Here is a 16,338-nt window from a genome sequence, read left to right as displayed (position 1 = left end):
AGCAGTACATCTTCAGACTTACAACATTAAAAACCATGTTTCGATACTCATGGTGGGCAGAGCACAGATAACCCAATATGTGGTTAACTACAAACAAATTATATCAATATCTTTTTAAAACCTGCATAACATAATGATTGTTGTGAACATTCAAATGGTTTTCTGTGAGGTTGTTAGATGACAGCATTTAAACAAAATCCACTATTTGTACTGTAAAGAAGTTGTGTAAATCACAGGTGAATCTAGTAGCATTTTAATATCTTAATATTTAAAGAGCTCTAGGCTTTTTATACTTTATAATACTATAGTATTGATAAAATACAAGGATACATTTCTGCTGTCTTTATTCAGGCTATGGATGATGAACCAATTGATGCTACAAGTCAAGCAAACAAATATAAACACATGTTCAATGGTCAGTTGCATAAACCAGAAGTGTCAGCTTCTCACACTAAACCATCCGCTCATGTGTCCGTAGGAACATCCTCATCTACTTCAGTGGTGAGCACCACAAGAGCTGGCACTTTGGCAGCTACAGGACACCTGTCACTAAACCAGGTAACAATGCACACATTAAGTCTTCCATTCAATAAATATGTGTGTGGCATTTCAGTATGATATTCATCATGGTTTTCTCTTCTGGTTTATAATGAGGAATCTACTAGGGATTTGAGGTACTGCTGGACAGAAGTGGGCCTCAAGCCATGTGTACTAATGCTCATGTAGCTGTGGACCATATTACCATAAAATTAAGTTTAATATTTTTAACAAAATGTATCATTGTGTACTGGAACTTGTTTTTACATAATTATTGTCACAACACTATTCTGTAGATTATGTTTTAATTGTGTAACATATGTATTGGTAATAATATATCTTAATATTACAAATTTACATTTTTTATTACTTTTTCCATCAAAATCTAATAAATTAAAACAACTTTAATTAATGAGACACTAACTAGTGGTATAACTAGACCTCATTAGGCCTGTGTAGCAACATTACACAGAGACTATTACCACTGGTGTTAACAGTGTTAACTATTGTAGAATTCCAAGAGATTAAAAATTAACAGAGATAAAATTATGACATTATTATATGGATTTCATTTCTTTGTAACCAGCATATAATTTTCTATCTCTGTGCAGTTAATGGCTACCCCTAGTCAAGAGTCAATGTTAATACAAGGACTGGCACAGCAGTTTCTGATGGGAAAGGTCAGTTGAGCACGTGTCTAGTGTGTTCTCATATATGCACGTTTTATGTTTAGTTATTTTAATATCATAGTTAGTATTGTTCTTAAGAACATAAAATTAAGATATTTCAAGTTAACTAATATTAATATTAAATACAATTACAACACAACTTAGCAGAGTAACAATGGATATGTTACTGTCCTTGGGAATTTGTGGTTCAGTTGTTCCTAAATGCTAAGAGCACTACACAGTGTCTCAGCAAAGAACGAACACATTAAAGGGGAATTGGTAAAGGTGCAGGTGAATGAGATACCATCAAAGTAATGAAACTAGTTATTCAATTTAATATATATTTGTTATGAGATCTTCTCCTGTCTTTTCGTAATCCAACAGTAAAACGATTAAGCTGTCTACTTTTTGTGAAACAGCAAAGAGATAATTTTAAAATCAGATAAACATAAAATACTGGAGACAAAAAGGCTTTATGGGATATATTATATCAGACTATGACAGTTTTAGCGTCAAACAGTGGTTCAGAGATCATAGTTCTGCAACAGTAAATAAAGATAATATTTTATTGTAAGACATTACTCTGATTATAAAACAGTGTCTCATGTGAACCTTTTATCAAGCATAAAAAATATAATAAATGTTTAATGGGCTCAAAGGCCAAAAGTGCAGCAGGATTTTCTCATGAAACAGATAACATTTTATCTTCTTACTGTAGCTTCCAGCATCCTCTGGCTTACCTGGTCTACAGCTCAGTCCACAAAACATTCAAGAATTCCAGCAACAGCTCCAACACAGTCTACACAACATGAGTCAGTTTGTGTACCTCCAACCCAGTCACTTGTCTGCCAACATTCAAGCTCAGTTATTTCTTCAAAACCAAGTATGCAAATTGAGATATTTATGTTTTCACTGAAAAATGTACTTGCGTGTCACAATTTCTTTCCTAGTTATAGTACGTTACAGCAGGTTGTTTATAAATAGTTGTTTAATGTAATGTAGAAATGTTATGTATTGCATTTTAAAGTCTCATGGAATAAAGTATTCATTCACAAGGATAGTTTATATAACTTTCATTCAGAATTATTCAACATATAGAGAATAGGTAGTACAGCCACACATCCAAACACATATGCATATATACACTAAATGGCCAAAAGTATGTCAACACCACTTCTAATTAGTGGGTTTGGCTATTTCAGCCACATCCATTGCTAATAGGTGTGTAAAATCAAGCACACAGCCATGCAATCTCCATAGACAAACATTGGCAGTGGAACTGGTTCTACTGAAGAGCTCAGTGACTTTCAACATGGCACTGTCATAGGATGACACTTTTCCAACAAGTCAATTCGTCAAATTTCTTCCCTACTAAAGCTGCCCTGGTCAACTGTAAGTGTTGTTATTGTGAAGTGGAAACATCTAGAAGCAACAACAGCTCAGCCACAAAGCGGTAGGCCACACAAGCTCACTAGGACCACTGAGTGTTGAAGTGTGTAGTGCTTAAAAATCTTCTGTCCGCAGTTGCAACACTCACTATTGAGTTCCAAACTGCCTCTGGAAGCAACATTAGCCTTTTCACCCAACCTCACTAATGCTCTTGCAGCTGAATAGGAGCAAATCTCTGCAGTCATGTTCCAAACTGTAGTGAAAATCCTTCCCAGAAGCGTGGAGGGGGAACCAACTCCATATTAATGTCCACGGTTTTGGAATGAGATATTCAACAAACATATACGGGTGTGATGGTCGGGTGTCCACAAACTTTTGGCCGTATACTGTGTGTATAAACATAATATTGAAAATAATTATGGAAAACATAAAAAAAAAATTGCATAAAAACGAAACATTACAAGATAGCATCACTTCTTCTATAGAAAGACCACCAACTGCACTAGTGTACAATCATGAGATGATATCTTACACTGTGATTGGCTATCATTCATCCAATCAGATAGCACCACACCAGCATAAGACTTATAATGATACAAGCAGTCATACTATTTCCATAAATAGTATGGTGTTGCGCTCAAGGCTACCGGAACAGATCTACCACATTACTAACATGGCTAACAGAGGTTACTCCCCATTGAAGATTGAAATTAGTATGAATTGTATAGAAACTGAAGTTTCTCAAATCTTATTATTTGTAAGAGATAACCATATAAAAACTGAAATAAGCATCACAGTTGAAACAATGAGATGAGCAAAATTATAGAAGTATGCTCTTTGAAGATGAATCCAAATTTAAATTGACAAACAAATGGCAGAAAGGAGAATGGTACTGCTGTCAATGTACAGTATCTACAATGAAATATGCTGCACATGGTACTGCTGTCAAAGTACAGTATCTACAATGAAACATGCTGCAAATGGTACTGCTGTCAATGTACAGTATCAACAATGAAACATGCTGCAAATGGTACTGCTGTCAATGTACAGTATCTACAATGAAACATGCTGCACATGGTACTGCTGTCAATGTACAGTATCTACAATGAAGCATGCTGCACATGGTACTGCTGTCAATGTACAGTATCTACAATGAAGCATGCTGCACATGGTACTGCTGTCAATGTACAGTATCTACAATGAAACATGCTGCACATGGTACTGCTGTCAATGTACAGTATCTACAATGAAGCATGCTGCAAGTGGTACTGCTGTCAATGTACAGTATCTACAATGAAGCATGCTGCAAGTGGTACTGCTGTCAATGTACAGTATCTACAATGAAGCATGCTGCAAGTGGTACTGCTGTCAATGTACAGTATCAACAATGAAGCATGCTGCAAGTGGTACTGCTGTCAATGTACAGTATCTACAATGAAACATGCTGCAAATGGTACTGCTGTCAATGTACAGTATCTACAATGAAGCATGCTGCAAGTGGTACTGCTGTCAATGTACAGTATCAACAATGAAACATGCTGCAAATGGTACTGCTGTCAATGTACAGTATCTACAATGAAACATGCTGCAAATGGTACTGCTGTCAATGTACAGTATCTACAATGAAGCATGCTGCACATGGTACTGCTGTCAAAGTACAGTATCTACAATGAAGCATGCTGCACATGGTACTGCTGTCAATGTACAGTATCTACAATGAAGCATGCTGCACATGGTACTGCTGTCAATGTACAGTATCTACAATGAAACATGCTGCACATGGTACTGCTGTCAATGTACAGTATCTACAATGAAACATGCTGCACATGGTACTACTGTCAATGTACAGTATCTACAATGAAACATGCTGCACATGGTACTGCTGTCAAAGTACAGTATCTACAATGAAACATGCTGCAAATGGTACTGCTGTCAATGTACAGTATCAACAATGAAGCATGCTGCACATGGTACTACTGTCAATGTACAGTATCTACAATGAAGCATGCTGCACATGGTACTGCTGTCAATGTACAGTATCTACAATGAAACATGCTGCAAATGGTACTGCTGTCAATGTACAGTATCTACAATGAAGCATGCTGCACATGGTACTGCTGTCAAAGTACAGTATCTACAATGAAACATGCTGCAAATGGTACTGCTGTCAATGTACAGTATCTACAATGAAGCATGCTGCACATGGTACTGCTGTCAATGTACAGTATCTACAATGAAACATGCTGCAAATGGTACTGCTGTCAATGTACAGTATCTACAATGAAGCATGCTGGGTGACCAATTGGCTGTAACTCAGTTAATTATGACGCCTTACAAAATATAATCCTAGACACTCATGTAGTTGTCTCATGAACAATAACTATTGGGTAGTGGTTCATCTTTCAGCAACATGGTAGTTCCAATCACACCACAAACATGGTGAGGTGACACCTGGAGAAAAGGTCTGGGTTAATAAAACACTCAGAACCATCCTTTACAAAATCTTTAAGGCTCTACAAGCTTATGTGGAACAATTAAAAGTTTGAATTGCAACCAATTATCTTAGCTGAACTATGAGGGGTGATATGGGACATCTGGAAAACTATTTCACAATCATACGTTGATAAATTTATGGTATCATTAAAATCGACGTGTACCACTCTATTTAAAGTTAACTTAAAATACAAGTGGAATTTACAACTTATTCACTACTGTTTCGAATCTTTTGTAATAACGTATTACACTAGTGATAAATTAACACTTGTAATTAATTATTGTTTCTGACTCCTGTATGTGCTCCACATTTCCATAATCATTTACAATGCTGTATGCATGTGTATATATATATAAAATATTTTAATTTTTGTTTAACAGTAGTTAAGCATATGGTAGACATTAACTTAGCAAGCTGTTACAGAATCATTTTCACTTTATCACGATTCATTTATTAACAATACAGCTTCAAGAAAAATTGGAACTGGAATAAAACCACAGAAAGATTCAGTTTATAAGTATGTTACAGTTTCTTTTAATACCTCCTTCACAGGGACTTCTGATGCAGCAGTCTTTACAGAACTTACAGCTACAAGCTGCTGCTATTTCCCTTCCTCAACAGGTATTAACATCACAAATACCAACACCTGCTGCACCCCAACAACAGCATCAGTCTCAATTCTCCAAACCAGAGCAAGAACTACAAGGTCTCTCATCCCTCTCTCTGCCCCAACCTAAGGTTTGTGTTAGTCTTTTAAACAGGTGGTTTACAATATGAACAACTTATGACCTTTCAGAGAGATCCAGCAATCAAATTTTGACAAATAACCAGTTTTGTATTTTGTTTAAGTTATTGTCATCCATGTGGCTATTATTATTAGTGTGATTTAAAAGATTTTGCACAGTTAGATCACATATTGAATTTTTCTCTGTAGTATCACTCTCATAATATGGATAATTCAAAAACTCTTAAGGTTGGCTGTATTAAATGTGATTTAAAAGTGAATAAATAAAAAAAATCATGATAAAATTATTCACACATTAGCTAACTTTGAAGTAATTTCATGTTTTGTAACAGCTGAAGGGGTAAGTTGTCATGTTGTACTCATATTACAGTACATTATGCAGTTCATATTAATTAATATACTGCATGAAATCTGAGCTTGTAATTATTAATATAAAGGTAAAATAGCCTTGTATAAAAATCAGGAAAATTTATTTCAATACCATTAATCTGATAGTTTAAAACATCCAGGTGCTCTTAGCTTCTTGTTAGTTTCAAAACTTTATGTTTCAAACTTAATGCAGAAAATGGTTTCAATTGACCTTAACTTGTTTATTTTCTGAATCAAATGTTTATTATTAAGTGACAGTTAAAGAAAATCCTCGTCATAAGAGCAGTATTATAACTTTCTTCTAATAATTTATCTTCTTCAACAGGTTCATTTGGACTATTCTATAAAAATGAGAAAGCAAAGTTCAATTCATTTAATGACAATCAAAGTGTTTTATTTCTTGAATTTCAAGTTAAATGTTTAGTGTGACCATTATTTATTGTGATGATGTATTTGTAAAGTGAGAACTATATCTAACAGAACTTCCATTCCACTTATTCATTTCATACCTATATTTCTTCATCAGAACACACACACACACAATATTTACAGCACTGAACTGACTAACTTGCTGAAGTAATAGATATACTAACTAATTCATGCACTGGTTACTTAACTGACCAACAATCTTAATAACTCACTTTAACAGATTGTAACCTGGAGTGTAATTGCTTGCAACTTAAAATCTAATGAATCTCTGTAAAATGGTATCAAATCGCCAAAACAACTTAGATCTGCAAGATGTAAAATATTACACATGCTGGATAGATTAACAGGTCATCAAGCACGGATAACACTTTACCACATTCTGTTACTAGAGGGAGGAAACAGGATACAGTTTCTTCGTTTTTCAAACAGGACTGATCAGCATATGGTTCTATGCCAGGGAGGTTTTTAACATGTATTTGTATACTCTATTGATTAGTGTATGCCCACTTAAAAAATAGTGGCATCATTCAGATGGACAACTACTTTGACTAACTGGCTTTTACTAGTCTGCCTTCTTGAGGCAGACAGGTAAGGAACAGGAATTCTGATCAACAAGTAGTTTACTTATTGCCCATAAACACTGATATATATATATTAAAAGAGAGTAGTGGGTACCTGTGAGTACAATGGACCTCGTATGACCAGCAACTGGAGGAGAACAGGTAATCAATTTCCTAAATACAGGACATGAAATGAAAGCAAGTCTACAACAAGACCAGTCTCACAAGTACTTTATTCTTTCTTACATATTACAATTTCAAATAGCCTGAAATTAAGTTAAATTACAATTCAGATTCATGGATTAAATAAACGTCAATATTTATCCAATTCATGATACTTGCCAACAAGATTATTATACAAAGTTTCTTTCTTTTTTTAGTAGAAATATATTCTAGTACACAAACAATAATACAATTTAAAATAATGATTATTACAAATAATAATCTGTGTACAAAAGTTTTACAAACTTACAAACAGTATTGAGTCTTCTTTCTGGTTTGGGCTTTTATTGATGTGTTATTGAATGTTCACAAGGAGCGAGTTATTTTCAAGTTAGTGTAGGTACAATTTAGTTACGCTTGTAATTGTTAATCCAAAGGAAATATAACCTTGCATTATTAAGTCTTCACTGATCACATATCTAATATTTTACCTCTGAAAATGTCTTCATAGAAATACTAATATCCAACATGAATCTACTGAAGTTAAATGGTTTGTAATGTTTAAAATTTATAAATGTTCCTAGTCAAATATCTGAAGTTCCTGATTACTAAATGTTATTCACAGCTATAGTATACTAACTGTAGCAAACCAATAATATGGACTGTGTCTTGGCTCATTATATTGGTTATATTTATAGGAGTGAGGTGAGTTTCTAGAAAGTTAAGCAAGCACAACAATATAGACAATACACCAGTGTTTATGTACACACATATATTGTTGATTCTTACACTTGAAACTTTTCTACAAGTTTAGTGAATAAGCAAGAGTTTTGAAGTACAGGTTTAACAATATAAATTAAGTACACTTCTAAATATAACTTAAATTCCGTATTAAACCACATATACAACAGCAAATCAGTCACATCTTGCACTTACACATGTTTACAGCTGGCACAGGAACCATAAACAATGATGGTACTTGATGGTACCCTGTTAACCCTATTAAACACAGATGAAAAAAGAGATTCTCAAAATGAGGCCTTCATATTCAGATACATTAACTATTTATGACCACAGTGATATCCAAGAGAAACTCAGCAGTCCATATCCAAACTTCAATCACATGTAGATATGAAAGTTGTCTTGAGATTAGATAAGATACATAGAGCTCCAGGATCAGTTGGTTCACAAATTTCTAATTTTAAAAAGCTTACAGATGACACCACCTCAAGGTTATTGTTGGACTACCAACACAGCTAGACAATGGCTAGTATCTCTGAAATATGGACTTATGTATTTATCAAATCCTAACTCTTTCTTGCCTTACAAATCATCTAATTATCATATTGTAAAAGATCTTTGTCAAGACCCCAGAGAAGATTGTAGACAAGAGATTTACCTATGATATAGAACCACTATCACCATCACCATTAAGTAGTTATTGCAGTGGAATAGAAACCTGGATCAATGCTGAAAAATTCACAGCTGATACATAAAATGGCTTAGTATCTGGTCAGGAACACATTGACAGTGGCATTAGACCTAAAAAATATTTAAAACAGAGTTCATCTACCCATTATACTGACAAAATTCTCAGAATACACATCAGTGTAGCTTGTTAAAATGGTTCATAACTGCACTAAATACCAGAAGATGCATCACGAAGCAAGAAAACTGGTAATGAAGATCAATCACTATCAATACTAGTCTATCTGAAGGTTATTCACTCTAGTCAGTCCTCACAGTATATCTAACATACATTCACCTGATGTGTTCTGAACTTTGCTGTCAATATTCTGATGTACAGCTGTTAACCTATCAAAGTTGAAATTTAAAGCAAGATGCAGTCATTTGCAGGGCAAGCAAATGGTGCAACAGAATATGAACAGTCATCAATCCTGCTAAAGCCACATTCATGTTCTGGATACTCAAAATTAGTCATGCTGATGAGAACAGACCACTAACATCTTTAACAGGCACTGCAGACCAGTCCTCTGGAAGAAACATTGTAGTATCTTAGGGTTGTATTTGACAAGAAACTTAACTTCACTCGTCCAATTAACACCACGGAAACCAGGGCTACCAAAGGTATCAATGGATTGAAAATTGCTGAAGAATTTTATCTTCTTATACTCTACCAAAGTCTTATACACTCCATAGATAATGTAATACCAGTGATCAGAATGAATGCTATGCTGCTAGTTAAGGTTTTAAAAAATACAAAAGACCTGCTTCAGACTAGTCGCAGGATGTACTTCAACTACACCTATGATGTCTTATTACACCTCACAAGCTATAGTAACATCGCAAAATGACACAAGAGTACTTAAAGCAGAATTCTCACTGGAACCTTGCAGTATACTATTACTGACCTGCTGCTCTTTTCATTCCAGCTTCACAACAATCTTATTGTTATCAACCAAGTAATAGAATATCTAAAAATGTGCCTCCTATCTGACTACTACCCTCCTATCTGACTACTACTCTATCTTAAACACCTAATTTGGATCAAAAGGGATATGTGGAAATGAACCTATGCAAGATTTTAAAGATGATAAAAGACTTGTTACCTCCTATTTAAACATCATGGTGGACAACTACAGATAGTTCCTGCATGAAGGAGTGAGACAGCTGATTGGGTATTATCTTCTTATGGAACAATAATGTTTTCTGTAAGACTCGTGTAGTAAAGCTGTAAATCAAGCTCTCTTCCCTATATCTGGCACAATTCTACTAGCATAATGTTGGCCTCCTTTGATCGTGGCAACCATGAAATACCTTCATTAACATTCAGGTGGAATAAGACAGCTGCAAAACAATGTGCTGTATATTTAGTTAGGAAAAGAAAAACAGGGGGAATCAATAGTATAATATACAGCCAGAAGACCACAAGTAACATAATAACATTCTTCAACATTTCATCGGGCAGCTGACTCCATGTACGGTTCAGCATCTGTCCAAGCAACATCTGCTATTGTTACCTAGTGTCCACCTTATCTCTGACACACTAAATAATATAATCTATTCTAATTGACTTTTGATATATGACTCAAGTTGTTTTTAACATTTTCAAGAAGGTTCTAGCCAGGAAGACCACTTTCATCAAGTTATGTTAAATGTTTTTCTGAATGAACAGTACATATTTCTAGAAATGTATAGATTAAAAACATAGCACATAACAATACATTTTTCCATCTAACTTAAGATTTTATAAAAAACAGAATCTGCAAGCAATACACAAACTTTTATAATAACATTTCAGTTATAGGTGTTGTGACATTAATTAACAACTGTAACTCAATACAATACATTTCAGGTGAGGATATTCTGATTAACTCAAGAACTCATTAGTTAATCATTATACTCTCTCTCTCTCCAATGAAGAATTGTTCATCACGAGTCTTAGATGATGTTTTCACTAGAAGTATTTTGCCTTTAAATCAGAGGAATATTGTAATCTGCATCTGGTGTCAAACTGCATCTTAACTGACCATTAGGAAACTTTATACACACTAAGTATACAAAGGATATGTATGGCTATTTGAAATTGAGTAGAAAACTTAGTGTAATGGCATTCTTTGTCTCAATGAGAACCATCTATAACTTCATCTTGCTTAATTACATTTTGCTATGAAAAAAAGAATCTTTGTTTCAACCATTTCTTTGTTAGCTGTTGATCTATGTTCTTGAATTTTGTTATTGTCTTTTTACAAAATACTCATAACTCCTGGTATTTTTGTAACTAGAATGTAAATGTTACCTCACAAATCAAATCCCGAGTGAATGAGCCCAGGTCTGAAGAGAATATGGATTTGGAAGAATTGGAGCAGTTTGCCAAGAGTTTCAAGCAAAAGAGAATAAAGATGGGTGAGAAGACATTACTAGTATTTAATGTTTAAACAAATAACTGAGTAAACGGTAAGATGATAGACTGAAACATTTGACTAATATTTAGTGAACCTTATACAATGAAAAATTATTTTCTTAGTAAAGTAGTTAAAGTTTAGAAGACAGACATATTTTCATTGATACTGTCACAAAACTAAAACTTCCTTTTTCATATCTAGGATTCACTCAAGGAGACGTGGGTCTAGCTATGGGTAAACTATATGGAAATGACTTTAGTCAAACCACAATATCCCGGTTTGAGGCACTTAACCTCAGCTTCAAAAATATGTGCAAACTTAAACCACTTTTACAGCGTTGGTTGGAAGATGCCAATGCTTCCCATAATAATCCAGCTTTACACACACATATCAATAATACACCTGATGCCATTGGAAGAAAACGGAAGAAAAGAACTAGCATTGAAACCAATGTGCGAGTAATGCTAGAAAGAGCCTTTAAACAGATGCCGAAACCAACATCAGATGAAATTACCATGCTTGCAAAGTCGCTAGCTATGGATAAAGAAGTAGTTCGTGTGTGGTTTTGCAATCGTCGCCAGAAACAGAAACGAATAAACCCAGCAACTTCAGTTCTTGAGTCCTTTTCAACTTCACCTGTGAACCCTACAAGTATTTCGTTGGCTGCTACATCTTTTGGCATTTCATCAGAGTCAAGCTCTCCTGGCTCCTCCCATGATGTGACATCAACAGCATCATCCATGAGTGGTGTTTTTCCTGCCCTAATACCCATAAGTTCTGCTCAAAATGCTACCTCAATAACCATGACCCCTTCGAGTGCTTGAAACACGTAACATTGCAAAGTCTACTGCCAGAATGACACCCCATCAGTAAAAGTGAACAGCATGTTTTCTTGTTGGAATTATTTTTGAACTGTCAATACCATGACACAGAATGAGAGCAAGCAATTGTAAATAATTGTTTTCTTGAATATTTGCCATATTATAGTTCCTAAAGGAAAGTGGTCATTAAGATTCTGGCAAAGTTTCACAGTTAAAGATATTCAACTTCGACTTATTTTAAACGGGTACTTTAAAATGTATACTTATACACACATATACATCAGAGAAAAGAGCAGCAGTCATTCTGGTGGTGTCGGATACCATTGAAAACCAAGATACCTCTAAACAACTTGTACGTGATACTAACTCATAACTACATACCTCAGTGCTAAACTGTGCAAATATAGTTAATAGTGATTGTGCTAGAAAAATATGTGAATTCTGCTGTGACTCAGGGAATACCATATTTTATTCTGTCATTTGTTTCAAGCTGAAATGTTAGTGCACAACCAACATTTTTTACTGCAGAAATCTATAGCTACATAAGACAAAGGCTGAACCACTTCATCCGAGATTTTCAAAATAAACAGTGTTTTCATGCTCTTTTTAGTTTATTCACATATGGAAACTCCAAAATAGCTTCTGTTCGTCAGAATTTATGATAAACTATAGTTTTTATGGAAAATTTTCTACTAGAACTTCATAATTTCCAGGTTTATATTGATTTTTTTAACTTTCTTTTTGTGTATGTGGATAGACTGGGACTATATAATAGTTGAAACAGTATATCTGAATGTTTAAAATAATTGTGCATTACCTGACAATATACTTTGTAACTGTGGTGTGATATTATCAAATATTTTGTTTTCTTATTGTTAAACTGTTAGTAAATTATGCTTAAGCTAGGTTTCAGAGAGTTACATTGTGACATTGAAATATACCTATTAAGAAGGATGAGGTTCTCCTTTGAGGTACAAGAACACAGATACAATATCTTGTTCTCATATTGTCACAATTGTTATTTCCTTACAGCTTAAGTAATGTAATGTTTTTGTCACTGTTTGTATATAGGCATTAACAAAACATGCTTTCAGTTGGTTTATGGGTTCATGTGGTAATGATTTTTATACAGGCAAAATTCCCGAGTGGACAGACCCAGTTCTAACTCCTTTTATTTAGGGAGGCAGTAGAGTTTTTATTACTCTTCTAAGCAATTAAAAAAAAATCAGTACAATTGCTTTTTTAAACCTCTAGGAAGAAGGGACTTGAGTGGGCCAAAGTGAAATTTGGGAGTACATTGCCAACTCAGCGTCCTCTAATGCTGGCCCTGCATGTAAATAAAAGAAAGATGTAGCCAATATTTGTCTTGTACACTGAATCAAATCAGCTAATCACTTACTCTTTCTTGTATTTTTTAATCTGTCTGCATCTAAGAGATTGTTGCTGGTAAGCAGTGAAGAGAGAGAAACAAGGAATCAAATCCTTTAGTTGTCGAATACTTGGAATTATTTTGTAAAGGGAAATTGATTTGTAATACATTTGCTTCTACATATCTCTATCAAATTATGTTGCTTATTAATAATTATCTGCTAGATAATTATGCTTATGGTAGAATACATCATATGTGTACAAGTTCTCAGTTTTAACACTTCAGGGTCTGAATATTGGAAACTTGCATTGTAGAACCCGTTGTTCATCAGAGCTGATAACAGTAAAATTGTTGGTTCTAATGCTTTATTTGATGTAATGCTATACCAATTCCAAAAGCCCAGAGTTTAGTTAGTTTTAGGAAACTAGAAAAGCTGATAAATATGATATACACCTCCATGAACTTCAGTCAGATGTTCTCAAATTTTAATATAGTATGGCTGATTGTGATGTTTTATATTCTGATTTCTTACCATCTGTCCTTTGGTTTATAATAGTTGTCTTCATATGGCATCTTCTCCTCATTTAAAATACCTCATTAAAGAAAAAAATCAGTTTTGATTTAAAACTATTAATACTTTAACCAATGTTTTTAAAAGAACAGAAGTAAAATAATAAATTGTGGTCTACACTGTAGACAACTGTGCAACTAAATAACAGTTTTTATTTTCAACAAGTGAATGACATACTTGGTAAAAGATCCTTTTCTGGAAATCTTTTGTGGTGTTACAATAAAAATTTGGTTACCTTAATTACATAACTGTTTTTTTCGCTTATCCTTTATTAGAAAGGAAAGCTGTTAACATGATTTTACCTAGATGGAGTGACAATATCAGGGGTTTTGAAGTGTCTTAAAGCCTTTCTTGTGGTACTTGGTTGTGGTTCCTAAATAATTTAATATTTTATGGTTCAAATGCCAGGTCAAAATCTTAGAATATGTGGACATAAGAAATACTCTATTTTGGCAAAAAAAAAAAAAAAAGTTTAATCCCACACTGAAGTGTAATTAACATCTGGCTTATTCTGATTGTGATGAAATTATTCACAGCATTGAAACATACATATAAAAATGTTATAACAAACATCAGTAATCGATGATTGAACTAAAATAAGTGCTTTTCCTTGTATAGACATGATTTGCTGGTACTCTTTAACATAGAGATGAATAGTTAGGTATTGAATGGTGTTTCAAATGAACAATCTAAATTACTGGGAAATTTATTCTAAAGTCTACCTCAAGCATTAACAAATCAAAATAAATGTGCTTTCCCTGCTTTTTTCTTTAATGATTATAATTACTGAAATGTTTATATAATATACAGAGCAAGTTGAAATAATGATTTTAGGGAAAAGATCTGCTTTTGTTTGTGTACATGCCTGTTGTTCAAGCTATATATCAAACCATTTGTGAGGGTCTATAGGGCTGGCTCATACCTGATGGTTGTGTTCTTGTAAGAAATGTCTTTTTCTACCAATTAAAGCAAAGAACAGCTCTTTTAAAGGTATTTGAAATTGTGCAAGTTGTCTAGTAGTAAATACAAGTTATTTCATATTGTAAATCATTTATACATGTATATATATATGTATTCAAACCCATGTGTATAAAATTAAACTAGCCTGCATGCTCTTCAATTTCTGTAGATCAGAATTGTCCATCCAAAAGTTGAAAGGTTTAAATGTGATTTCAATTTCTTGCAATAGGTTCGTCATACGTACAAACACTATTCAGGTTGAAAACTATTACTTCGTGTTATCTTATTTCAAATCCATGCTACACCATGTTATAAAATGCAAATTTCTTCTTCTGTAGCCCTCAATTCAAGCATACAATGCAGTTTTTCTTTTCTAGAGTTAAGAGCCAGATATTGATATTATAACAGAAGGCATCTTCTTGACATCCCTCTGTCTTTATCAGTTGTCTCAAGAACATGTATATTTTTCTTATGCATGTAATCTGTTTGTGGGATTTTAGAAGAAAGAAAAGTGTAAGAAGAAAATTAAAATTATGTTTGAAAATTCGTTTTTCTATGGATAATGGCAAAAACAATACCTTGGCATCTACCTGCCCACCAAGATCCACAAATGTTGTTTATGTACGGTGATCTTAAAACAGCTTTTTTTACAAGGATTATGGGTACCTCCACTATGAGATAGGTATATCAGTGCCTGCAACTTCAAGAACAGTACATTTATTTTTATCTTAGATACAAGTAATATTTGTCAGTTTTTTGGGTGTGTTAACTTTATCACTAGAAGTTGATGCTTATAGCTTTACAGATTATATAAGAGATGATATGTAAACCCAGATGATTTAAAATTAACAAAAATTATAATAGATGAAAATGGCTTCTAACATTTGTTTTGTCACCTAGTCAGTGCAGGGAAATTTTATAAGAAAAAATGTTTTTTTTTTGTTTTCATATTTTCTGTATGATTTTAGAAAGTTGACTTCACTGGGGATAGATAATGTGCTAATTTAGGTTTGAAAACATTCCAAATGTTAAATTAGAATCCTCTTGTTCATGCATATAAGTACTTTTACTTGGCTTAAGTTTTATTATTTAAATTACTGTGGGAACAACCACTGAGGGAAAACAAGGTTTTATACAGTAAGTGTTGTTTCCTTCTATTCTGTCATGTTTCTTTATTGTTTATTAGCATCACCAAAACAGATAAGATAAGTCTGTATATGGCTATCATTGTCAGTTTGTTATGTTAAACTTCTATGTACAGATATTGAAGGTAATAAAGTTGAAGGCAGATTTTCACAGTTTCTTTGGTAGCATTCTATGATTGATGTTTCTATTTATTTCTGTTATTATTTTAGACATGTACATTCAGTATTACTGATTCCAATACTGACATCTGTG

General features: G+C 33.7%; 1 protein-coding gene across 1 annotated transcript in view; it reads left to right on the top strand.

Moving 5' to 3' along the window:
• Positions 1 to 14,223, top strand: part of LOC143233354 (POU domain, class 2, transcription factor 1-like) — a 43,064-nt gene extending 28,841 nt beyond the window's left edge. The window contains exons 3-8 of the mRNA XM_076469527.1: positions 352 to 558; positions 1,149 to 1,217; positions 1,924 to 2,088; positions 5,641 to 5,826; positions 11,100 to 11,220; positions 11,421 to 14,223. Of these exons, the coding sequence (XP_076325642.1) occupies positions 352 to 558; positions 1,149 to 1,217; positions 1,924 to 2,088; positions 5,641 to 5,826; positions 11,100 to 11,220; positions 11,421 to 12,043 (1,371 nt within the window). The 3' untranslated portion in view covers positions 12,044 to 14,223. The remainder of the gene's footprint in view (positions 1 to 351; positions 559 to 1,148; positions 1,218 to 1,923; positions 2,089 to 5,640; positions 5,827 to 11,099; positions 11,221 to 11,420) is intronic.
• The last annotated feature ends 2,115 nt before the right edge of the window (positions 14,224 to 16,338 follow it).

This window comes from Tachypleus tridentatus, chromosome 12 (assembly GCF_004210375.1).
Source record: "Tachypleus tridentatus isolate NWPU-2018 chromosome 12, ASM421037v1, whole genome shotgun sequence".
NCBI lineage: Eukaryota > Metazoa > Arthropoda > Merostomata > Xiphosura > Limulidae > Tachypleus > Tachypleus tridentatus.
Note: the sequence above shows the minus strand (reverse complement) of the source record. Positions and strands in the feature narration are given on the sequence as shown.